Source organism: Pterocles gutturalis, unplaced genomic scaffold (genome assembly GCF_000699245.1).
Source record: "Pterocles gutturalis isolate BGI_N339 unplaced genomic scaffold, ASM69924v1 scaffold9904, whole genome shotgun sequence".
Classification (NCBI taxonomy): Eukaryota; Metazoa; Chordata; class Aves; order Pterocliformes; family Pteroclidae; genus Pterocles; species Pterocles gutturalis.
The window spans coordinates 1-25,580 of NW_010133272.1; the positions used below are offsets into that span (position 1 = coordinate 1).

The window sequence follows — 25,580 nt, forward strand, 5'->3', positions numbered from 1 at the left end:
CCCCTTTGCTGTCCTGCACCACCCCAATGTGCTGCCCACCACGCGATGGTTGAGAGGAAGACAATGGGGTCTCTCAGGTGAGAGCTGCAAGAGCTGAGGATTACCAGAAGCTTCCAACACGCCTGCGAGTGCTCTGTGCTTTAAGTTTTCCTGTATAAGCCGTCCCCTGGGGTGTCTCGGTGCTCTGTCACAGGAGTGCCGGGGTCTCGCTCCGCACCGGCTGCTGTTTCGGAATCAGGACAGCCGCCTCCAGCGCCGGGCTTTTCCCTGGGGTCCTCCTCCCCCCGCCCCAACCCCTGCAGCGATCTGACCCTGTTTAGATGGCAGGAAGGATAATTTCACAACCCGGCACTTCCCTGGCTGTTAATGTTTCTAGTCAAACTTTGGATCCCAAGGGAAATGAAGGAGTCTGGGCAAAACTGACAGTGCTGCTCCAAATTTACCAGGGGAAGAAAAAAAAAAATCCCAATGCATCTGTACGGTCAATACAGCAGTTCTCAGCATCCCCTTTTTTAACCGTAATAGATTGCACAGCGTTCAGTAAAGAAACAATCGGGAAGGGAAAACACTTTCTGCACCAGCTTGGTCGATAAGTGCCCAGTTGGTGCCTCAACTCTTGTTTCCTTCTGTTTACCCCCAACTTCTCTTTCCAGAAATTTTTGAACAACCTGGGCTAGTGGAAGGTGTCCCTGCACGTAGTAGGTGGGTTGGAACTAGATGACCTTTAAGGTCCCTTCCAACCCAAACCATTCTGAGATTCAGTGAAATGAAGGAGGGAGAGTTTTGTCCAACACCTTCTGGCTCTGATCTTGGAGTTTCCAGCTCGGGGACGGCATCTCCGAGCACGTACAACTTTCTTCACTAATTCCATACACAGCACAGCGAGCTGGCTAATGCTGCAGAAGTGGAAATGAATATTTTTGTGGTTATTTTAAGAGAAGGAGCAGTGAGCAGGGGAGAGGCGGGTGTGGAGCTGACGGCGCCGGTACAGCTGGGAGCACGTGGCGAAGGTTTCCAAGGGTGCCAGGGCTGAACCGAGCCGGAAAGATGCCATTTGCTACTGAAAATGTGTCTCCAGTGTGACATCCCGGTGGCCTCTGACAATGTTTGCCCAGCTTTGAGCAAATAGCAGGGATGTCTCGGTGAAGCTCCTTGTCCAGTGTTTGCATGCAGGGCTCACGCTTCCCCGTCGGACACCTCCGGCACGGCACAGCCGCCTCCCAGGAGTACGAGAGCTCCGCCATCATTCTGGTTAAGTCGTTTCCTCGGGTGTCAAAGCCTCTCTTTGTGCTGAGATCTGCTGCTTTCCATGTTGCCTCTTTTAGTTGGAACCTTTTTTTGAAGTTGCAAAGTGGAACTTTTTTTTCGCCCCCCAGGTATTTTTTTCCCTCCTCCATCATTATTTAAAAAAAACCCAGAAACTCCTGAATAAGCTGCTCCTTGAAATATCAGCGTGAACCCTGGCCTTTGTGTAAAACCCAGGAAAATGTTGAGCCAGAAACTGATTTAAAACAAAATAAATAAATCTTCCCTCCTTCCCCGAAGGTAGCAGCAAGCGGAGGAATGATCTGCTGCTGAAAACTTCCATTACGGCAGGGCTGCTTCCACCAACTGCTGCAACATCTCACTCAGGCTCTGCTTTCCAGACCTCAGTCTTTATCCAGGTCCTTTCAAACATAATCGTCTTTGTCTCAAAAATACCACTTTTAACTGAAACAACGTGGAGAGAGGCACCCGAAAATTGAAGGGGGAGGTTCCGACGCCGGCTTTCCCAACGGCTGCGAGTGCAGAGATCCCCTCTAGCTCCGTGCTGTTTCTGCGGGACGCTGGGGTCACTTTATGTGCTTTCAATGAGCATAAAAGGAGATAACGTTGCAGGATAGAAATCACTGGTCTCTAAGAAATACCCAGATTTCGGCTGGGGACGTCCCGGGGCTGCTGCAGGGGGTGGCAGATGGAGGAAGGTGGGTCGCTGGGTTCTTGCAGCAGCGGCAGGGACGATGCTCGTGTGTCCTCCCGTCTCATCTCGCACCTCTCTGCTCTTTAGAGATGCACGGACAGTTGCAGCCTGAGACAATTCATCTCAGTATCCATCACAGGAAGGTTTTAAATCCAATAAACCTGTTGGGTTTTTTTTTCTCCCCTTTGCTCCTCCCAGCAGCTATGTTAAAGTGATTCCTTTCTCATCCTTTGCATCCCATCCACCCCTCTTTTGCAGAAGCACACCCCTGCTCTCTCTTGCATATGGAAACTATTTGTTTCTTTGGAGAAAAAAAATAAATAAAAAGACAAAAATGATTTTTCCCTTCTGCTGCAAGCACGCAGGCTGACTGGGGGACCTGCTCAGGTTTTACTGCTTGTTTTCCACATTGCCTTGCCCAGCTGCACGTGGACTTTCTCAGCGCTGCTCAAATACATCAACAGGTGCATTTGTTGAAATAAATGCGAGCTTGATTTTAAGTGGATTACTTGCCTGCCTGTTTGTCATCACACAAAAAGTTGTCACTGATGGGGATTAGCATAAAGTGCACAAATAACTTTTCACCAAGAGGCTTGTTAATCGCTTCCTCTTCCCCCTCCCTGCTCACTAGGGGCTGTTGGGTCATTGGGCCAAAATTAAAAGGGAGCTGTCAGGCTGCCGAGGGGTTTAATGTCGGAAGCTTGGCTAACAAAAGACTGTGGAGACATCAGCCAGCAGGTTTGTGGCTGAAAATGGGAAATCTTTCTCATCGCCCTATGCCGGAGGCCAGCCGTACGGAAATTGCTTCCCAGCTTACGGGCTTTGAGCTTCCTACGGAGAGTAGCCCAAGGCACGGCTCTCGGACAGTGGGCAGATGTCCCTGTGACAATGGCAGGCAGCGGCTGGGTGTTTGGCCCCATGAGAAGCTTCCCTAGCAGCATCCAGCACGGCTGATGGATGTGCAACAAGGCTCAGCTTCAGTGCAAAGCCGGCTGCTGTCTCCCTGGGGTGGTTTCTCACCTGTGTGATGCAAAGAAAGCTTTTGGTGCGTGATGAGAGAGTTAGAGCAAATCAAACAATATGGGGCTGGACCTGTGCCATGGCCCAGGACCCATCCCAGCACCAGAACGGGCTCCTGGAGCTTTGGTGACTGTCTCTGCAGCGTGGGGCTGGCACCTGGACCTGCCCCGGGAGCCTGGCTGAGGGTGGCCTTGGGGGGACAGCTCAAGGGCAAACACACTAATTCGCAGCAGGGCTTGCTCAACCTTGTGAGCTTCTCTCCTGATTCCGGCTGGGACAGGGTTAACTTTCTCCCCAGCAGCTGGTGTGAGGCTGTGTTGGGGTTTGTGCTGAGGAGAAGCTGATCACACACTGGTGGGCAGAGCTGCCGCAGGACTTTCCAGCTTCTCTGCTGTGCCCGTGTCTGCAGGGGCAGGAGGAGCTGGGAGGGAGCACAGCCCCAGTGACCAGCCCAGGATGCGACCTCAGGGTTAGGACTGAGACCAAACTGGCCAGTGGTCTGTTCCATCCCATGCCCGGCGTGGCCAGGATATGGGTGAGGGTCTCTTCAGAATCTCGGTCTTTCCAGGTCATCTCTCTCCAGGTGGTCCCTCTCCCAGGGTCGTCTCCCTCCATGGGTCAGTTCTCGGCCTCGTGGACACTCGGGCTGTTATCTTTTTCTGGGATTGTGGTTTCAGGACTCCCCCTGCTCTGGGGTTGTTAGCCGGGAACGGGCTGAGCCTTGGTCATCAGGTGGTGAGCAGTGTCACTGTGTGTCTCTCATTTGTATATTTGTATATATTATTATAATCATTATTATTATTTTCACTATTATTGCAGTTTAGTTACTAAATTGTTCTTATCTCAACTCATGAGTCCTTTTACCTTTCACCCCTTTAATTCTCTCCCCCATCCCTGGGAGGGGGGAGGGTGAGTGAGCGGCTGGTTGGCATTTGGCTCCCAGCCAAGGTCAAACCATCACAGCTTTTCATTTAGCAGCTTTGGTTGAACGTGTCATCCATCTGCAAGGCTTCGAATGCGCCGGGATTCTTCCCTTTGGTTCTTATTTCCTGGTCAAATCACCGCGTCTCGCCTGGGAGGGCTGTGGTGCAGCGAGCGGGGATTGTGCATTCCTTGGGGAGGCTCCTGCCTTGAATTCAGGAAGAGGGTTACATTAGGGCAGGCTGAATTAAAAGCTTCATAACTAGGTCTACATAATACATAGCCGGGTCCCTGGGTCCTGGCGAGCAGAGGGCAGCGTTGTGAGCGCACTGGGCAGAGTGCCTGCTGCTCTGGGACCTGCCCACGTGGGCTTTGAGCAGAGACATTGCAGGGTGGCTTTGTCCACCCTACTTCTCCATGTCGTGAGTGTTGTGACCCAAAAGGGAGTTGTTTAGGACGACCTCCCTCCCCTTGGGACCAACGACCAAGTTCGTGATACCCTTGGACTGAATGACGGTGCAACGCCAGCCAACCAATTTTATGATTGATTAATCCAAAATATGAAACATGATAAGATACAACAACTCGCACATGGTGAGATATTCCAACTCAATGGCAACAGCTTCAACTGAACAATTCCAATGGATAAACAAGTCCCATGCTGCCCTCCTCTACTTAGATCCAGTTGGTAAAAAAGAGAGGAGGGAGTGGGAAGACATAAAGATTTAAAAAAAAAAAAAGAAGATATCACCACTGTGGTTCTGCAGTGTCCTGTTGATCCTCTTCACTCGGGGTGTCTCAGTGGTGGGGTCCCACCCCCAGCTCCTGATGGAACCATTTTTATCCAGCCCAAGTCCCAAAGTTTTTGCCCAGTTCCAAGAAACTTCCTCCATACGCGTGGTGGGTGTGATGCTGGGTGAGGGTCGGTGTGCCCTGACTCTGCGCAATCTCGGTGAATCCCGGGCAGATGCAGGGGGCTTATTTTAGGGGGTTGCACCAGACAAGACCCTCCCCAAGCCCCTGCACCCGCAGACCCCGAGCTGCCAGACCAGCAGCGATCTGCCACCCGCAGGGCGTTAGCGCTGGATTGACGGTGTGTCGGGGCAGCGCGAGCTCCAGTGTCTGGGCACCAACAGCCTGGCCCTCGTCTTTGCTGTGACGTGCTGCTGGTGTCGGCTCTCGCAGTTATTAAGAAGGATCGAGGGAAGCAGCCGGGAGCTCCGGCGGGTGGTGTGTGCTCACACAGAGAAATGATGCTGCTGATCAAACTAGCAGGGGAAGGTCAGGCTCGATTTCCAGTCCAAGGGACTGAAAAAGAGTTTGACTGCACCTTGAACTTGAGCAAACATCTTCCAGGCAAAGAGAAACCCTTTGGAGAGGGAGGTGGCAGGGCAGGGGGGATCCTGCGGCACCCCGGGGCTGTTTGATTTCTGCAGCTGGGCTGCAGCGCTGGGGACAGCCCGGGGGTGATCGGGGTGTTGATGGGGAAAGACGAACCTAACGCACGCTTCAACCGCCGTGTCCACCCTTTTGGCTCCTCACCCTTCCTTGCCCAGCCTCTGCTGTGTGTCATCTTGCCACCGTGACGCTTGTCTTCATGGGGGAGGTACTTGTCCATGGAGAAAAAGTTCCGTTTGTGATTTCCTGAAGCTCAGCACAACCACACAGCGAGCTCCACGTGTCACGGGCCATCGACCCTGCTCACCCACGTCATCCGTAGGACAGTGATCAAAGTCAGGAAGAAGAATTTGTTTTAAAATGGGAAACAATGGATTAGTTTTGCTTCAGAGGAATGGATTTCAATTCTGGAAACTGGGATTTGAAGAACGAGGTTCAGTAGTTCTGAGGGTAGCGAAAGAAATCTGAAATGCTTCAGAGGAGCTGAAGCAGTTGAAAAGATTCAGGCAGGGATCAGTGATTCCCAGTTTGGGGATGGGAAATGATGCTGCTGAGCTTGGTGTGAGCTCGGTGCCAGGATCGGAGGTGGGAAATTGCTGCGGCACGGTAGCTCTGCAGTTCTTGAGCTGAACCTTTAATTCTCCTCGTTATTGATTCTCTTTTTCTTTCTTTTTTTTCTCCTTCAGCATGAAAGACTTTCCAGGTAAGAGTTTTATTTTTTGGAGGTTTTTCTATTTAATATTTATTGACAAGATAGTTTTGTATGGCTTTGGGGTTTCCCTGTGCTTCACATCAACAACATCAGCAGAAGCTGCTACTGGCCGTTGGGTTCTTACCCAACCGTTGGGCCAGTTTGCCTTCATCCTTTGCTCCCCAAATTATTTAACAGCTACTCTGCAGAGAAAAAAACCCCTCTGTGCCCTCTTAGAAATGGACCCTGTTCCCACTGTGAAGGTGAGAGGTCCGTGGGAAACTACTGCCCGTCTGGGGTTTGGGCTGAGACCCACTGGATTTTTTCCAGTTTAAAACCAGTAGTGGCTGCCTGGCCCCCAGCAGCGATGCCCTGTGGCGGGGTGGAGGGTGCCCGCAGCCATCCCAGCACCTGCGTCTGCCGTGGCCTCGAGTCCCAGCTGCTCAGGCTCATCCTGGCTGTCCCAAAATCCCAGCGGCTCCACGGTGCTGGATCTTCGTTGTGTTTTAGGTTGGAAGCAGCTACGAACCCTCCCGCCAGCGACTCCTCCTACAGTGATCGCGCCGCCAGCCGCTCCAGTGCCTACGCCCGCAGGGAGAACCGGTTAACTGCCCTCAGCAGCCGAGCGGAAGAGGAGAGTAACAGGGACTATAAAAAAGTAGGAATTTAAAAAAAAATTTATTATTGTCACTGCAGGTACCTTAGAAGCTGCCTGTTGCTGCAGAAACCTGCATTGAGAGTCTTGGGAAAGAAAGAGAAAAAGTTTATTTTCATTTTCTCCCTTTCCATTGCTTTTGGAAGTCACACCAGCCTTTTCCAAATGTGTCAGCCCTTCAGAGGGTCAAAAAAGGTCAAGGGGTGAAAGGTGCAAAGTCAGATATCTTGGGGCGGGAGACCGGGGGGTCAGGCGGGAGAAATGCTGGGAGGGATTTGAAAAGAGCAAGAAAAGATACTATTGAGCGTGCCAGCGTGGCTCAAGCATGCCTGTCCCCACAGAATTATCTCTGCTGCTGTAACATTCCCCAATTATTTTTTCTGTTATCTCTGAAACTTTCAATATAATCCTGGAAAGGCAGTGATAGGGACTGCCATGCACGTCTATCAGTGCAAAGGCCGTATGAAAAAGAAGCAGGTGAAGGTGCCCTTAGTTCTGAGCTATGCTGATGGAACGCCGTGCGTGGGAAGCAGCACCCCACTCTTCCTCGTGTCTGGCCAGAAGAGACAGGCAGCATCCCCAGCGTGTCCTCTTCGAGGGATGGAAATTCTGCTTGTTTTTAAGGAAGTGAAGGGAAAAAATCCATTTTGGAGGGGCCTAAAATTGTCCTCCTTTCTCCTCCTCTTCAGACTAAAAGCAGACAGGAGCAAGCAGGGTGTGTTGTGTTGGGGAGCACAACAGCATCAGGGGTTCAGATACACCCAGCATCCGTAATTTTATTATGCTTGGTGGGTTACCTAAATTAAAAACTTCCCTTTTCTTTGCCTCTTGGCTGTGTTTAAACACCCTACAGATTTAAACAGCTGGTTAGTTATTTCATATGAATTATAAAAGCACAAGTAAAGCATCCGAACTAGTTCTGTTTGCTCTTCTTTTAATATCCTGCCATGGGGGAGCGAAGCAAACCCCGCGGCTGCCTCTGCTCAGCGCCGAGGACGCGCATCCGCTCGGAGCAGCACGGCAGCAGAAGAGCAGCCCGGTGAATGGAAATCTTTTGTTTCCTGTCTCAGCTGTATGAAAGCGCCCTGTCTGAAAATCAGAAGCTGAAGTCAAAACTGCAAGAAGCCCAGCTTGAGTTGGCCGACATCAAATCCAAGTTGGAAAAAGCAGCCCAGGTAAGGCAAAAACCAGCTCCTAGGCAGGAGAAACTGAGCACCGGCCCATGACAAACCAGTGCCTGGGAAAGGATTTAGCTCTTGGGAGGGAAGGTGCTACAGAGGAGATGGGTTTTTTTCACAGAAATTAGTGTGAGTGATTCTGTAAAGACTGCTTCTTCTCCGAGCAAGTGCATCTGTAGGCTGTCCAGGGCTTTGTACAGCGTCCTGTGAATGCCTCTGGGGTTTAATAGCTTTCTATTTTTAATTTGCACAGCAGAAACAGGAGAAAACTTCTGACCGGTCCAGCATGCTGGAGATGGAGAAAAGGGTACGTGTCTCTGCTTTCTTCTGAGTCGCGGTCTTTGATTGCTCTGCAGGGCAGAGTAATTTCTTGAAGGAACGTGTTAATTAAAAGATAAGTTATATTTATGCCTTGTGGAGCACTTCACAGTGATAATTGTGTTCTGACCTTTCCAGTGCCCGAGACCTCCCTGCTCGCTTTGCGGATCAGCTTAGTTCCGATTTCTTTCTCTTGCTATAGGAAGCTGCGGACCAACAAATTGTGTTGTCTTCTGCTAAGAGACTGTTGGTCCATCACGCTTTAAAATATTCTTGATCCTTAGAAATAAAAACTCTTTTGGGGTGGTGGGAGGAACACAGCAAAACACGAGCTGGGTGTCTGTCTTGTGATGGTACTTGACACGGGAATGTTCGAATGCCCTTTCCTCTGAACCGAGCACGGAGTCGCTGCGGTAAGCTCAGATGAACGGGCAGCGTCTGGTTAAATCTCTGCCCCAAGTGACCGTAGCTTCGGTCAGACCGGAGGGGACCCCAGGAGATCCAGCCAGCAGTCAGCCAGGTCGGTCAGGGCTTTGTCCCATCATGTCACAAAGACCTGAAGTGTTGAGTTTCCCCAGCTGCAGCCCCTTCTTCCAGTTCTTAGCTCTCCTCAGAGGGATTTATTTTTCCCTTATGTCTGGTCAGAACCTCCCCAGCTTCAGCCGATGGCCGTTACCGCTCCTCCCACTGCCTGCCTAGGTGGTTAATTAAAGCTGGAGCCTGGCTCCCGTTTCTCACTAACGGCTGCTACATGCTGGAGGGTCGCCTGAAGTGGAGGCTCCTCCTAAAGCATTTCGTCTCCTGAACTTTGCTGGATGGTTGAACCGTGTGTTTAAATCAAAGACCTTCATTATTGATGTGTGAACACTTCCCGGGATTTGCCAGATGTAGTCGGGAGGGGGTGACGCTCAGGATCCCCGCTCTGGACAGGGTTAGGCAGAGCCCAAACAGACCTTTCAAACAAACCACAGATCAGTGAACTCTGACGAGCCTGTTAGCCAGGGGTGAACAAGTAACACAACATATCCTAAATATTCAGCAAACTATAAAACAAAATCAGAATCAGGCCACTACCTCTAGAGGGATCATCACAGCCCTTTTCCCCAGTGGATGAGGTACGGATAAAGGTCCGTAAAAGAAAAAATGTTTTGTCTCCCAAATGGACAGAACCCTGTCTTGCATCACCAACCCCTTTCCCTGTCATCAGGTTGGAGGGCAGACATTCGTGGATTCATCACTCCTACATAAAAAGACGCCAGACAGCCAAAACTGGTCCTATGGCGGAAACACCTAATTCATAAAAAACACCTTCCCAAGGAGTTACTCAGGACCGATCGTCCTGGAGATCCCATTCCAGCCCTCAGCAGGGTGTGTGGCTGACCCACGGCGCAGGTGCGGGGTCTGACTGCTGCTGAGGCTGAGCGGATGCTCCGGCCGGGGCGCTGCCGTCAGAGCCCAGCTGAGCATCTCTGCACCCTGCGGTGGAGATTCCCAAAGCAATGATCCTGGGTGTGCTTGGGCTGCATGGGGTTATCACACCCGCAACCAGCACTGCCCGCTGAACAGAGCTGCTGGGGGAAGTCAGGACATGGGTGCAGCTTTTCTTTTAGAAAGTGTGGGGCAGCCAGAGCCCTCACCCTGAGCAGACATCCCCGACCAGAGGGAGCTCGCACCGTGTGCCCCACCTCCCACCCACGCCGTGCTGCTAAGGTGGGGCAGTGCCCTGCATCACTTTCCTTGAATTAGGATCACGACAGCCACAAGTACTGGTTTCTGAGGGTCAGAGAGAAAAAAAAGGTCCCGACTGTTCTCTGTGCAGATGGCATTAGCTGTTCCAGGACAGTTTACGCATTTTGCACGGATGAATCCCTGGATGAAGTGTGCTGCGGACAAAAAGTGACCCAGCACCCGTCATCCGCGGCCACGCTCAAAAGGTGTGTTTTTCTCCCTCTCTTGGCCTCGTGTTTCTTTGCAGAGGTCAAAGGAGCAGAGGAGAGAGTGCAAAGCCTGTTCCCAGCCCACATTTGCCATTTCCTCCTGCTCAGAGCACATCCCCGGGGGCGGTTTGAGCCCTCTTGTGTTGAAAAAGTCCCTGATGGAGCCCAGGTCCCTCCCTCTGGGCTCAAGCTGTCCACCACCAGTCCTCCCGTGGCAGAGCCCACCTGGGTCATTCTCAGGTTCCAAACCATACTGACAGCGGTCAGCGTTACAGCTTCGAAGCCCTAAATTAATCTGGCAGAAGCAGGATTTCCAGGCATCTTTCCCTGTTTGCTGTTTTGTATTTGACGGGCGCGGTGAATTTTCCCGTTGCCTTCTTTGGTGGGGTGCAGTTAAATCCATGGCTGCACCTGCAGAGCTCAAAATCCCATTCCATCGGCAAGTCCTGAACACTGGGATCACAAAAGGCGGTGGGATGGTTTCACTGAAGGGGTGTGAGGATCGCTCAGGACCAGGGCTGACTCCTGGTTGTAACCTGTGTGTTGCTTTGGGATGCTTTTCCATGAATGCTCCTACAGACATACAAGACTCTTATTTTTCTCTAAAATAAAAAGTACTGTAAGTTTTTCTTCTAAATCCTTGTGACCATCTTTCTTTTCAATCCCTGTAAACAGGAGAAGCGAGCCCTGGAGCGGAAACTCTCTGAAATGGAAGAGGAGATGAAGGTAGGAAATCATTTATTCACTCTGCCTGTTCTGGGGTTTATGTTTTGTATTAATATCTTTGGGGACCGTCACCCAGGAGTAGGATAGTGACGGTGTACAAGAGAAGGGACTGGTGTTCCCTCTGAGTGTGTTCCTTTGTGCAGCCAGAACTTACTTCAATGGTCATGTTCTCCAAACATGAAATACTGAGAAACTGTCCTATGACCATTCCTCTGATTACACCCTACGTTTCATGTGTTATGCTGTTTGATCCGAGAACTGTGAAAGCTGTTCTCCGTAAACGCTTTCCAAAACTAACCTGTTGTGGCATCGATGAGTTTCAGTGTGCTGATCCCCTGTGCTCTGAGTAGTCCGCGCCCAAGTTAAGCCGTTGTCCTTCTCTCCAGATGGGTAAGAAGACAAAGCTGTCTTTTCAGCTCACGCACGCTAGCCAGGAGAAAACACCGCGCGGTTGGTTGTACCTCTGTCTCCCTTCCCAAAGCATGTTACTGGAAGCTGTGGCAGTAAGTCAGGCTGGAACAGATTTCAGCAGCGAGGAGTTTGCTTCGTGATGAAAAGCACAGCATGGCTCACTGTCACGAGACATCCGCCACGACCGCTCCTCCGCGTTCTCCTCTCGCGGCGCTGCTCCGAAGGACGGTTCCCTCCTGCCCTGGCTGGATGCCGGGCGTGCGCGGGGCCGGCGGGAGCACTGCGGAGCAGGCAGTGTGGTTTGCCACCTGAGTACACCTAAAACTTCACGCCGATTTTGCAGCGTTCCATCATTTGAGGCTGTATTTTACCGCTTGCATTCACAGAATGCCCCCCTTTGCTCTGCGCTTTCGCTCCTTCCGAGCCTGACCCAGGTGGGACCGAGCTGCTTGCAGAAGGACGGACTCCATCCGAGAGCCGTGAGCTCTCCCAGCGTGGCGCGCTGATGGAAACAGCTCCTGCTGCCCTGGAGGAGGCTCCAACTTCATGTTTCTAGTTGAAGCTTCACATATTTCCCCAGCGGACGTCTTTGGAAGGACCCGTTGGTTGTGCTGCATCCTCTGCTGCAGTAAACAGCAGAACAAATTGGCGGAGTCTTGCTGTACAAGCTCTCTTGTTCTTTTGCAGAGCAGAAAATAATTGTGGATGTCCTAGCCAAAGGGGAAGAAGGACTGAATATGCCTAAATTCCAAATCCTTTGTTCACTGAACAGGTAGCGACCTTTAACTCCAGAGGGACCTCCCTGTAATTACCGAAATACGGCATCCAAGGGAAAATGCAGACAGCAGCAGCTTGGGCTGTTTCTGCAGCTCTGCGGATCACTCCGCAAACCGGCTCGGGCCGTGAGGCAAAAAGACAAATTGGTGTCCTCTAGTGGCCTGTTGGCTTTGAAACATTTACATTGGTTTGGAAAGCAATTAATGAAAGATGGGGCCTGTAGGAACTGCTGGATGCAAGCAAAGCACCTCTGGTTCGGGTAGTCTGGAGCTGCAGACGGGTGGAAGCCAAGGTGGTGCAAGAGGAGAAGCCCTGCCAGAAGGTGGATGTGCTCTTGTCCTGCTGGTCCCTGCTGGAGACGTGAGCTAAAGGAGCCTGTGGTCTAACTGGAAATGAGCTATCAGGTCTTTGAGAGTGGTTCTTACTCTTTGCTCTCTGCTGTGTTCTTGCTGCATTGAACAACCCAAGCGGCCTTTTGTTTGTAGGATAAATCGATGGGAAATTTAAAAATATCTCTTCTAAGGTGCTACTACATTTCCAGTAGTTTTTGCAAAAAGGTGAGCGTGTGGTGAGTACCTGAGTGCGCTGTGACGTGTCTTTTCTGACAGCCACTCAGTAAAAAGGAGTATAGGATCTCTGCAGAGAAAAACATTGAACTGGGTGAGTCCATAAGGACAGCAGATGTTTGTGTCCACTGTCATCGTGCCTTGAAGCAGGAGAGTCACCCGGCTGTGTTTGCCTGGAACGAGATAACCTCTGCAGAGCATCCGTGTTCATCCCTAGTATGGAAGTTGAAGCAGGAAAAGAGATCTATTAATTCTGGTCAGATTTTCATTCCTGTTTCTTGTGCTAGCTGAGCAGCTGTCAAGCAGAATCAGAAGGAATAAGTGATTTAAGCAAATCCACCAGTTTTCTTTCAGGTGGAGAGCAGCAAGGGGAGACAAGCCAGCACGGCAGGTGGTTCTCACCTTCCCCCTCCCGGGGATGGGGGAGAGAATTAAAGGGGTGAAGGGAAAAGAAGCTCAGGGATTGAGATTAGAGCAATTTAATAACTAAAGTACAATAAAATTGAAAATATTCATAGTGAGGATAATAATAGTAATACATACAAATATATAAATGAGTGACACACAGTGACACTGCTCACCACCCCATGACCAAGGCTCAGCCCGTTCCCAGACAACGATCCCAGAGCAGGGAGAGTCCCGAAACCGCACTCCTGGAATGGAGATAAGAGCCTGAGCATCCCAGACTGAGAGCTGACCGAGGGAGGGAGATGACCCCTTGGAGATGACCCTGGGAGAGGGACCACCTGGAGAGAGCCGACCCATCAAAAGAGAAAACTTCTGGACAGAGCTCACCTCTCCCCTGGCCACGCCGGGCATGGGATGGAACAGACCACTGGCCAGTTTGGTCTCAGTCCTAACCCTGAGGTCGAATCCTGGGCCAGTAACTGGGGCTGTGCTCCCTCCCAGCTCCTCCTGCCCCTGCAGATACGGGCACAGCAGAGAAGCTGGAAAGTCCTTGAGTGTCCTGGCAGCAGCTCTGCCCATCGGTGTGTGATCAGCAACAAACCCCAACAGCCTCACACTGGCTGCTGGGGAGAAGGTAACCCTGTCCCAGCTGACACCAGTCCAGCAGGTGATTAGGGCTCGGGCAGCGCTGCTGGGTTTGGGATTCTTCCCACTGGTCTCTGGACTGGACCAGTCCGGCACAGCTCACCTCCAGCTTTCTGACCCTGGGGTGTCTGTGTCCTGCTCGGTGCCCCAAGTCTCCTGGCCGGGACGTTCCCCTTCTTGCAGCTGGCTGAGGAAGAGGAGGCAGAGCCGCGGTCAGGGCAGGTCCTGGGTTTCTGTGACAAACGCTTTGTACTTCAGGCTGTGCTGGAGGTCATGAGCTTTGTTCCTTTTGTGAGTCTAACCCCTGTTAACGAAGCAATCGAGAAACGGAGAGGAGTGGGATGACCTCGGTGGTCTCGGAGAGCTCCTTCGTGCCAGAGCTGTCCCGCAGCCCTGCTCTGGGGAAGGTGATGGGGCAATGCAGCATCTTCCCGAGCGGCTGCAGAATTTGAACGGAGATACAGCAACTTGGCTGGGGGAGAAGAAAGAAAATGAGCATTTGTGCTGAACTGAATTCGATGCCAAGTGCCTGAGGTCCCAACTTAACACAGCAATTTTTCTTGAAGGTCACAGAAGCTTCTTTATTCCGTAGCAGCGCTGCACCTCCTGGCTTTGTACATTCTGCGTGCTTTGGGCATTTTTATTTCCCCCAGTGTTGCAGGCTCAGAATCCTTTAATTGAAGGCAGGTACAGCTGAACTGAGAAACCTGCTTTCGGTGAGCCAGGTATCAAGCAGAGTGATAAGCAAGTGCAGCGGTATCGTCCAGATCCTGGTCGTCGCCCTTGGCTTCAGTCCCAGTTTCCTGGCCTTCGCTGGGTTTCTCGGCTGAAGAGAAGCCTGTCCTACCTGCAGCACACACAGGTTTTTACATAAGTGATCCTTTTATCGTCTGCGGCAGCGTGCTGAGGCTGCACTGCACCTGATAGCACCATGCTGGGGTTGCATGCTGTACTGGTGTGGAAAGTGAAGGTGGTCTGTGAAAGGGCACAGCCCTTTCCGTCTCGCGTAGCACGGCACCCCGCTTTACGTGTGCTTGGTGTTTCCCTGTGATAAAACAGGACGGTTATGATCCACAATCCCATCACAAGAAATGACCCTTCCAGTCTGACCCATCCTCTGGCGGCTCCTGGGTGGGATTTATGTGCTGTCCGTCCGTGCCCTCGCAGTGCCGGGGAGCGGGCGCAGCGCAGGTGGGTGCAGCGGTGGATGGATGGATGGATGGACGGATGAATGGATGGATGGATGGATGGATGGCCAAGGTTTGCCAAGAGGGGATCTCGCTGCCAGGCGCCCCTGGAGCTCTCCTGCGGTCTGTTGGCTCTAGCTCTGTTTTGGGACCTGGTGATTTCTCTGGTGTCAAAATTGCGCTGATGTAGTCCAAGCAGCAGGAGCTGCTTTGTCCGTTTGATGACCTCGGGGGGCTCCTACCCCATCCTCTGCCAGCTCCCTGCACCCCCCTGCCTTCTGTCGGGTTTGCCAGGACGAGGTATCTCGATTCCTTAACGGGGAGCAGAGGTGGTGCTTTGGGGTCGCTAGGATTGGGCTGATGGGTGTGGGCTACATGAAATACTTCTGGTTTATACAGGAATGTTTATACAAAACGTCCTGGGATGCGGCAGGTTCCTGGCTGACTGCGTCCAGCTCCACCTCGTGCAGGTTGGGTGGAAGTTGGTGCAAGTTCTCCGTGTTGTGGTAGATTTGTCCGTGACCTTTCTGGTTAAGGACAGACAGCGACCTCCCATTGAGCGCTTTCTGCTGAGTCAATGGCAGAAAGGAATCCCCCTCCCCAGCAGACCCTTCCCTCCGTCCCCTCCCTGCTGTCACAAGCGCACGAGTAGGACGGCGATGGTTTGCAGGCAGGACAGAAGCTGCTTTGGTTCCAGGCTGGGATTTTTTCACTTGAACTGAAAACTGCTCTTCTTGCAGATGTTTCCCCTCCTGCCTTCCCCCTGCCCAGTGTCTGTGCTCCCTCCTCCGTGGTGGAGGGTTCCTGGTCCCCATGGCCCCACTGCCTGACGAGCTGCTGGAGGGACAAGGGACAAGATGCTGCTCAGAAAGCAGCTCCACAGCTTGGTACAAATGCCCAGCACACGGTTCTGTTTTAGTGTCACCGGGAAGAACATGGTCCTTGTAGAACTGGTGGTGTCTGCATGGCTTTTGCCATTTTCCTGGTTTGCTTTTCTCGTTGGTTGTATGTTCTGTGTCTCCGTGTTGCCGCTATACCTGTGCTAGCCCCGGCTTTGGGGCTCTATTTCTGCACCGTCCTTTGCCGACGTGTTTCTTCTGTAGCCCAGAACGCCGCGTTTTCACGTGTCAGGTGCTGCACTTCCAACTCCTCTGGTTAAAACGAGCGGTTGAAGGTTCTGACTTTTCACCTCTGGAATTCAGAGATAAATTGAGCCCCGTGACAGAGCTGAATACGGGCAGGGATGGAAAACCCGCGCACGCCCCAGACCTTCTGGCAGGACTGAAGCCTGAACTGACCCACGAGCCGTCATTCAGGCGCCGCGGGGACGAGGGATGTGGGTGGACGCGGGACGTGTCTCAGGGGTCTGGTGTAGGACAGTGATGCTCCCAGGTGCCTTTTAAAACCTCCCTGAAGCTCTCATCACTCCTGGCTCTCCAAGACTTTAGTTGTTAGAGACATATGAAGACAAGGACTTTTTAAGACATTCTCAGTTGCCAGCAGTGCCTCCAAAGCCGACGCAGGTGGTAAGTCCGTGATGATGGGTCTCACAGCAGTTCCCAAGCCCAGGGGCTGTGTGCTGCTGGAGCTCTGTCTGGGTAAGCTAGAATATAACTTGCAAGAAACAATCCTGCTGTGTGGTGGGAAATCCCTTAATTTAATCTTTTTAAAGGCTTTGGGGGCCCCTGGAGAAAGGGATGGTTCCCAGAACATCCTCAGGGAACGCACTTCTGCCGTACGCATCCGAGCTGCTGCCCAGCCAGCACTCACTGCTACTAATTTTTTCTTTTATTCTCTTTTTATTCTTTCCCTGCTTATGGACTAAATTCACGTTTCTGTGCCTTTTTGTCTTCGTGGTGTGTTTTCTCTGTATTTTTCTGTCCACTCCTCTCACTCTCTGCAGAATCTCCACCAGCTCAAACAGATTCACACTCTGAGGCAGATGAATGAGCAACTCCTGGCTGAAAACAGGGCTCTGACCCGGGTCGTAGCCAGACTTTCTCTGCCTGCCAAACCCTCCGAATCAGAGGAGCTGTAGCTGCTTTCCCTCCGGCTCATCTCGCCTCCCTCTTCCACTCTTCCAGGCAGGTCTCCGCTCCCCTGGCCGGGCTGTTTCCCATCGCTTTGTTGCTCCTGAGGGTGTCTGATGCAGCTTGCGGCTCCAGAGCAGCATGTGGCGCAGGATCCTCGGGCAGCCCGAAGCATGGCGCTGCTGCCCGGCAGACGGCAGGGTTTTGCTGGAGCCTCTGTCCGGTCCTGCTGACTTTTGCTCTCGCTTGGCAGATGACGCTGACCTCCCGCCGGTTTACTAACCGCCCGTAGCGGGGGGGTTGCCGTGTCCCTGTGGATGTGGGATCCGTGGCTCCCGTCAGCTGGGGGAGAAATAGGAGGACGTGCTCGCTGCCGGGATGGGAAGGTGTAGAGTTGGGTGATGGCCCAGAGATGGCTCCTGAGTGATGGACCAGCTGCTTCCCCACGGCTCAGTGCTGGCGAGTGGCTGTGGGGCGGCTTGGCAGGGCTGAGGGGTGGGCTAACAGCCCCCTCCCCACTGTCTTACCTTGAAATAGGGGGTTTATGCTCCGTGCCACGGAGATGGGCCGAGGCTGGAGCAGCTCCCGTGCGAGGACAGGCTGAGAGAGTTGGGGGTGTGCAGCCTGGAGAAGAGAAGGCTCCGGGGAGACCTTCCAGCACCTTCCAGTGCTGAAAGGGGGCTACAGGAGAGATGGGGGGGCTCTGGATCAGGGGGTGCAGGGACAGGACCAGGGGGAACAATTTTGAGCTGAAAGAGAGGAAGTTTGGATGAAAAATTAGGAAGAATTTTTTTATTATGAGGGTGGTGAGGCAGTGGCCCAGGTTGCCCAGAGCAGCTGTGGATGCCCCATCCCTGGAGGGGTTCAAGGCCAGGCTGGATGAGGCTTTGGGCAACCTGGGCTAGTGGGAGGTGTCCCTTCCCGTGGCAGGGGGTTGCACTGGATGGGCTTTAAGGTCCCTTCCAACCCAAACCATTACGGGATTCTATGACAACACAGTTCTTTTTTAGTTGGACTTAGTGCAGTGAGAAGCTGGCACCCAGAAAATACAACTATCCACAGTCGGAATGAACAGTCTGACACACTTCTAGGGATGTTATGAAAAATGCACATTTTAGACAGAAAAGTGATTTTTAGAAAACCGACACCTGGGCAGTCCTCAGCAGGTTTTGTTAGTTGTTTGCGCAGAGAACAAGCTCCTTCCTTCATTTTAAAGAGTCTGAGTTGAGTCTTTGAGTCGGAGTCCACACGCTGCGGCATCCCTCTGCCTCCCGCGGGCTGGCGACAGGCCGGGGGGAGCCATCGGAGGACGACCAGATGCACAGATGCACTTTCCTTTTTCATCTTCTGTTTTAAATTCAGCACAGAGCAATTAGCGTTTGAAATCCAAGGACGAGCCTTCCGTGAGCTTTGCCCTCGCATGTCGCGCAGTTAAATTACATCCTTTCTCGCTCCTCCATTGGTTCGGTGCTAAAATAAAGCTGTAAATGCTCCTTTCTCTGGGCCCTGCCTGTCTTTGCAGGTTAGTGGGGATATTCAGGTCCCTTCAGACACAGCTATTTTTTAGAAAAAAAAAAGGCAAAAGCAGTATGCTCTCGTGGGCTGAAGTGGCACTAAGGTCTAAAAAAAAAATCTGTTCTTAGCACACAAATTATATCAAGGATGATGAACTGTAGAAACAAAGCAGCCAAGGGAACTGTGACTTCCCCTTGCCGGGAGTCTCAGCTCACGACCAGACGTGTGTCACGGGCTGAGGGAGGGGGTGTTGGGTGTGGTGTGGCCTGAATTGGGCAGATGAAGTGATCTCAGCATCTTCCTGGTTTAAATCTGTGAAAGTATTCCCGAACCTGGCACTGACGCACTCCATCTCCCAAGCCGTGAGTTTAAGTTGTTCTCTTTCCCAACATGCTTTGAGATCCGAGAGTGAAAACGGAGCGAAACTATTTCCAGACTCAGAGAAATAACGTTTCACAAACTGTAAGTCACCGGTGTCTCTTCTTCTCCTAGGAAACAGTCACTTTATCGTGTCCCCTCTGCTCTGACGGTGCTGTGTCTCGTGCGGGCTGGCAGGGACACGGGTGGGCTGATCCTTCCCCGGTCACTCGTAGGTTTGCAGGTCACTGCTGCTGTCCGAGCTGGAGGAGAGCCACATGTCTGCAAGCTGTGCTGAATTTTTTTCAGCTCTTTTAGTAGGTCTAAGCCAGGATGCTGCTGGTACCTGTAAAGCTTGTCTCACCGGTGTCCATAGACAGCTGTATGGTCACGTCACTGGTTTGGGCTCTGACAGATTTCCTGCGCCCTTGGGGCTTTCACAGCATCTCATTTTCCAACATCCAGGTAATTTCCGAAGTGCCACCTTCTCCGGTGTCACAGGTGACGCAGGGCAGCAGCGGTGCGGAGCAGAACGCTGCTCGGACCAGCCTCCAGCCCAGACCTCCCTGTGTGCCAACGCTGCATCACCGCCAGCCTCACCGTCCCCTGCGGCCGTGCCACCGTCCCTCCGTGCCTGTTCCAATGAGACATTTATAAGGCTTCAGTTCTCAGGCCCCAGCATTTCCAGCCTGCTTCACGGGCGGTTTGTTTTACCTACCTTGAGGCTGCTTTGCTTCGAAGCAGGTGATGCCCTTGCCCTGGGAGGAGCAGGATTTTATAAGGTTGGGTTTAGCTTTCAGAAATCTTCACTGCAAACTGATGGAGTGGGGTCACAGCCGGGAAGCTTTTCACGAAGCACTTGCTCTGCATGTCCTTATGTTCCTTCTTTTTCGAACAAATCTCCAAAGTTGCACCGAAGGATGCGTGTAAGGCAGAGCCACCACCTGAGCTGTAAAACCGGGACCGCGGCTTTCTGCTGTGGCCCCTGGGACCCTGTGACAGATTTTCTCTACCAAAGCCAGCGGCAGAGCCTCACGTCACTGCCTCATTGCAGGGATGGAGACGTTCCAGCCTGCGTGGTCCCCCCAGGCAGCGGCGGAGAGAGGACAGGGACTGTCTGTCTGCAGACCCCAGTTTGGTTGAGCCATCCCAGTATGCTGGACTGGGAGGCACGGTGCTTTGCTGGGGGCAGCGGATGAAGCTCAGAAAAACAGGAGCAGATGGAGTGAGACAGCAAGTGCTCTCCCTGCTCCTCTGGGCTCCTGAGCTCTTTGGTGATGGGTGATGCCTCTCATATGGCCGTGAGAAATTGCAAAAGGAGTCACGACTTCAGCCCTGTTGTGGAGATGTCCCTGTCACAAAACCACTGGGTCCAGTAAGATGCTTTTAAGCATCACCAGTGGAAGCTGGGCCAGCCCATCACGTAGTTTTACCCTTTCCCCAATGTCCTGCCATGCTGCCCTTTTACCCCCATCTCTCTCTTCCCAAATCTCCTGTCTGGAGCATCCAGTGCCGGCAGGATGGTGCTGGGTGCGTTGGGGCCAGGCGTGGTTCCTGGCTGTGGGACGAGGGAATGGCTCCGGTGGGATCCGGCATCTGCCCGGGAGCTGCAGAGGAGAGGAACGGACTGAAGGTCATGGTCAGAGCTGAAACTGCAGCTTAGGAGGAGGGAGGAGGTTTAGTGGGGATTGGGGGGAATTCCTCTGAGATCCTCCTCGAGTCACCGCTGAGCTCATGCCGGTGGCGTTGGTGCTCACATGTGGCCCCGCTCCAGCCTGGCTCCATCCAGCCCATTGTCCTTGGGGCTGTGGGCACCCGGCGGCAGGTTACGCCTCGTGTCCCACCCTGAGACAGGAGCTGCGGGATCTCCTTCACGTCCCCAAACGGCTGGGGACGGTCACACGCCAGCAGCGTGGGAAGCAAGGGGAGTCAGGAAGGGTTTGCTCGTGAGAAGTGCCGGACAGGTCTTGTCGGAGCGATTCCTTCCTCTAGTTCCAGTTCAAAGCTTTTGTCTGTGGTGTGAGCCCTGGCTGAGCTCCAGCCTTCAACACTGAGCACCCAGGAGGTGTCTCCAGTGTCGGTGTGTTCTGCCAGTCCTCTGGCCATGGCGTGTGTGTTTGCATTGAACATCTGTAAGAAATCGAGGAAGAAATGTTTTCCTGTGCGGGGGGTGAGGCAGTGGCCCAGGGTGCCCAGAGCAGCTGTGGATGCCCCATCCCTGGGCCAGGCGGGATGAGGCGTGGGGCAACCTGGGCTAGTGGGAGGTGTCCCTGCCCATGGCAGGGGGTGGGACGGGATGGGCTTTAAGGTCCCTTCCACCCCAAACCATTCTGGGATTCTGTGATCTGGGGGATCCCCAGGAGATTTGGGGTTATTCTAAAGAGGTTTTGCAAGGTGCAGTCCTGAGTGAGAATCTCAGACTGTTGTTTTCCCCTTTAGTCCTGGAAAAATGGAAAAAAAAAAAAAAAACCAACCAAACATCAGGAAAACCAGCTTTATAGTTTTCTGCTGAGCCCTGATTAGCCTCTGGGAGCAGGTTTGGGATGAAACAGCTCAGAAATGGCTCCTGCCCCGCCAGCCTGGCCCTGACCCCGTGCTGGGGCTGCGGGTTCGCTTCCCACCGCAGGCTCTTTGCTGTGCTCCAGCCGCCTCTCGCCCCCTCCACGCCTGGCAGCCAGTTTGTAAAAATCCTGCAGACATAGAGAAATCGCCAACATCAAAAGAGTGCTGGGCGGAGGGGATGCGGCGTCCTGGCCGTTCCCTGGCAGCCGTGGGGTGAGCTGTAACCCCGCCTTGTCTTTGTCTCTCCACAGATTTTGACAGAGCTGAAGTCGGACAACCAAAGGCTGAAGGACGAGAACGGAGCCCTCATTCGTGTCATCAGCAAGCTCTCCAAATAGGAACCCTGAGCAACGGCAGGACGACGAGGGGGGCCCGACACGAGCTGCCAACCCTGCCACCAAGCCCTGCCCTGTCCTCCCCTCCCGTCGAGTACAGCGAGCGTTCCACTGTGGGATCAATGTCACGCCTGCCCTGCCCTGCCCGTTGCTGTACATTCCCTTTCTGCCCCTATTTCCCCCCCGCAACACACACCTCGGCCATTTTATTATTTTTAATTTAAGCATGTCGTGGTATCTCGGACATTTTAATCAAGGGAGAAGAGAAATGCGAGGACTGGGTTTGAGCTGCCAAAGCTGCTTCTTCCAGAAGCCCAGGATTCGGTGTTGGACTCCGGGCTGGAGCAGGTAGCTCCGACTTTAAAAAGTGACGCCTAAAGAACGAACCCAGCACGTCCAGGCCCTTTGCAGGTGGGAAATGGGAACATGGGCTGGGACTGAGGATGCACATCCACCCACCTGAGACGTGGGACTCTGGTGAAACCGTGACGCTGTGAAAGCCAACCAGGGCTGATGTCTGTAACCGGCTGATGACAGCTGCTTTGCACGGAGACCTTCTCCTTCCGCCCCAGCAGACCGAGGCTTTTATTTAATGCAAGATTCCAAACCTGTTCGGTACCATCAGCGCTGAGTCAGCATCACACCCCTTGTCCCCCACCCTGCAGCCCAGCCGATTCGCTGTCACCGTGGATTCTTTCAGGGCTCCTGTCTCCATTAGTAGCATCTGCTAACTGCATCTGGGCTCTGGCTCCTCGGTCAGGATGCATCACAGATACTTGCCAAGCTTTCTGAAGGACAAGCTTGAGCCCCTAGACATCCCCTGCTGCTTTCACACGAGCGTGAATGCCCTCGCAGGGAGCTGTGCCCACACCGGGAACCAGCCTCCCCGTCCCACCAGCTGCCTGGGACGTTTTCCTGCCATCCTCTCGAGGGCAGAGCCCCACAGAGGTGTTTGCTGGGGTATTTCAGGTACTTTGCTTTGATTTGCAGCAGGAGGCTGAGCAGGCGAAAGGCAGCACTGGTGGGGTTGTAGAGAGGGGGAACGCTGGAGCCCAGGCCCACCCACCCGTCTGTGGGGGGAAAAGCTCAGCGCAGCCGGGTTTGGAGGCGGAGGAGCATGAAGCAGTGATCGCTTGTCCTCCCGCGTGCCTCGGAAAGGGGGTTGCCGTGGTGGCAGAGGGACAAGGAGCTACCCTCAGGCACGCTGGGACCTGTCTTGCCAGGGTGAAAGTCTTTTAATCTGTCAAAAGCTTGCAATAAGCCTTGACCTTGAAGGAAACCTCAAAAAAAAAAATAAATCCCTCTTTAGTGTTGTACGTACTCAGAACAGTTGGAAGTTGTTCTCTCTATGGGCATTTCGACAGCGGCTCCTCTCCGTGCCGTGGTTCTGATGAGAGCAGCAGAACCTCTCATCACATCTCTTGAGCTTCCCCTTCACGCACTCCTCTCAGACGGTCCCTTCCCTCGCTGGGGACTTCTTGCTGCATCCAGACCACTTTCCCATCTCCATCCTTCCAGATTTCTTCTTTCCTTCCCTTTGGTTTCCCCGCTCCCTCTGGCTGAGAGTCGCAATCTCGGTCACTGAACGTGGAGGTTGCTGTGAACAAGTTCTGACGCCAGGCTGTGGAGACTCCTTCTGCCACGAGAGAGAGAGATGAGATACTTGAACACGAGCAGAGTTCTTCAGCTTGCTCAACAGGGTGAAATTTATCTCTGTCAGTCAGTCCTGGGCTTTTTGGAAGCTTTAGCTGGTTGTTCCTTCAAAAAGCATGTTTATTTTCCTCTCCCTTGGGTTTTCTTTTTTTGTAATTCTCCGGTTTTTTTTTCCCAATTCTCCATTTTTTTCCCTTCCCCTCCCCGTCCTGCCTGTTTTCACCTCTCTAGCTCTTCCCAGAGCTGGAGAGGTGGAAACCCCAGGTGGCTCTAGACCCAGGTTCCTCTTCTGCCGCTCCTCAGACAGCGGAGTTACTGCACACGGACGAGACGTCGTTTTCCCGGCACACTGGGAGATGCTGTTCTCCTGGTACACTGGGGCCCTTCCTCTGCTGCTGCGCTTTGGGGAGGAAGAGACCAAAGCTGGTGACGGCATCAGGGTCCCTGCAGAGCACTGCCTAAGCCAGGCGCCCTTTTTATATCCCTTTCTTTTAAGCCCTGCTATATTTAACAGCTTTAAGTCTTGAGATCCGGTCAATGCTTCTTCTGCACGCCGTTCCCTCTTGGTGCACTCTTTCTGTGAGTACTTCTGCAGTTCTTGACAGTTTTTTTCTCTTGGTGACCCACTCCTCGCTTCACACCTGGGCTCTCTCAGCTCCGGTCCCTTCCGTGCCATGCGGAGGAGACAACGCTCCCCACTGGGGCCAGCGGCGGGCGGCGCAGCGCTGGGATGCCCACGCGTGCGTCCCATGTCGTGTGTCCCAGCAGGGATGAGGGGCGAGATTTCAGCCTAAAGATCCTGTTCTTCTCCCGAGGCGGGTTCCTGGCAGCGGGAAGAAGCCTGGGATCTGTTATAGGGAGAGGGTTCAGCCCAACCTGACACATCCATCCCGCGCTGACGTTCTGCCCCTTCCTGCCAGGATGCTCTGCGCGTTCTATCCCAAGGGACGGGATGCAGAGGGTGCGGGAGGCTCAATCCCTCTGCCTGGCGTCTCGCAAAGCCCGACCGCGTTAGGTGACGTGTCTGCTCAGCACTGGATGATCCCCGAACTCTGACGAGGGGGAAGGACCCACTGACAGTTGAGTCTTGCTGGCTGGCCAAAGCTGTGGGTAGTTCATGACGACGATGCGATTGCAAACCAAAATCTTGAGAATGAATTTTTTTTTTTTTTTTGGTGTCTCACTTAATGCCTGACATAACCAGTGCACTGAGGAGGTAACGAATAGGACACCTCGCACTCTTCACTTGGGACAGAGTGCAGAGCAAGCAGGTTTTAAACCTGATCCCTCTTTGAACCAGAGCATTTGCCAGCCGTGATCTCCACCGGAGAACACGAGGGGTTTTTTCTAAGCAGTTGCTTGGGGTGAATTCATTTTTATTGCTTGGGGTGAACCCGCCTATTGTGGCTGCGAGTTTGATGATGGCTCTTTGTAAATAAACTCCTTGGAGAAGCAGGACTAGCTTACGAGATGGGGAGAGAATGTATTTTTATGCAACTTTTGAGTGGCCTTTCAAACCCTGAGATGAATGATTTGTTTTACTGGTTGTTGTTATATAGTATTATAAGTATTATGTGTTTGAAAGTTTGGGAATAATATTCACATCTATGATGCTTGTAAACACAACAGTATTTATAAATGAATAAAATAAGAGTTGATAAAATAGAAGCTTTGACTTTGCTTCCGTTTTTCTGCAGCCTGCGAAGCTGCTGCAAGTTGTTTAGCCCGAAATGCCCCGTTTCTCCCAGAACCGTAACACGACAGCATCAGTCGTCTGAAAGCAGAGATGCTCAGCGGCTGCGGACCTGCTGCCGTTACAACACGGGAAAGGTGTTGTACACCCAGGTGCCTGTTCAGGGAAAGCTCCAATGAAGGAACTGCTGATCCATGTCCCTGAAAGCCACCAACAGCTGGGAGAGGGTCCCATCCCCCCAGCACCCCCGCGGGGTTCGGGCCCATCTCCCTCTGTGATGTTGAGCCCTGTGTTTGCTCTGCTCGGGAGGTTGGTCAGGACAAACCCGTAGCAAAGACACGGGCGCTGGTGGCACATCTTGGAGCCTTTGTCCCAGGCGACGTTGCTGGAAACCTTGGCGTGTTTTGGTTTTTGGGGGTGGTTATTGCAGCTTGAGCTCTTCCCTTGGGGTTGAGGGTGTCCAGTGCCTCTGCAAAGTGGGACAGGACCTAAACACAAATATGTGGACCAACAGTATGTGTTGGGCATGAAGGATTTGGTGGGGACCTTTGGTGAGCAGCCCTGAGGAGAAGGACTTGGGGGTGTTGGTTGATGAGAAGCTGAACACGAGCTGGCAATGTGCGCTGGCAGCCCAGAA

At 52.9% G+C, this 25,580-nt stretch overlaps 1 protein-coding gene across 1 annotated transcript; it reads left to right on the forward strand.

Moving 5' to 3' along the window:
• Nucleotides 1-5,985: 5,985 nt before the first annotated feature.
• On the forward strand, nucleotides 5,986-21,600 carry LOC104467405 (protein phosphatase 1 regulatory subunit 12B-like; the record flags this gene model as incomplete). Its single annotated transcript, XM_010081173.1, has 6 exons — nucleotides 5,986-6,002; nucleotides 6,501-6,648; nucleotides 7,716-7,820; nucleotides 8,077-8,130; nucleotides 10,754-10,804; nucleotides 21,514-21,600. Coding segments are annotated over 6 exons (462 nt in total), but the record flags the coding sequence as incomplete, so codon positions are not given.
• Nucleotides 21,601-25,580: the final 3,980 nt, after the last annotated feature.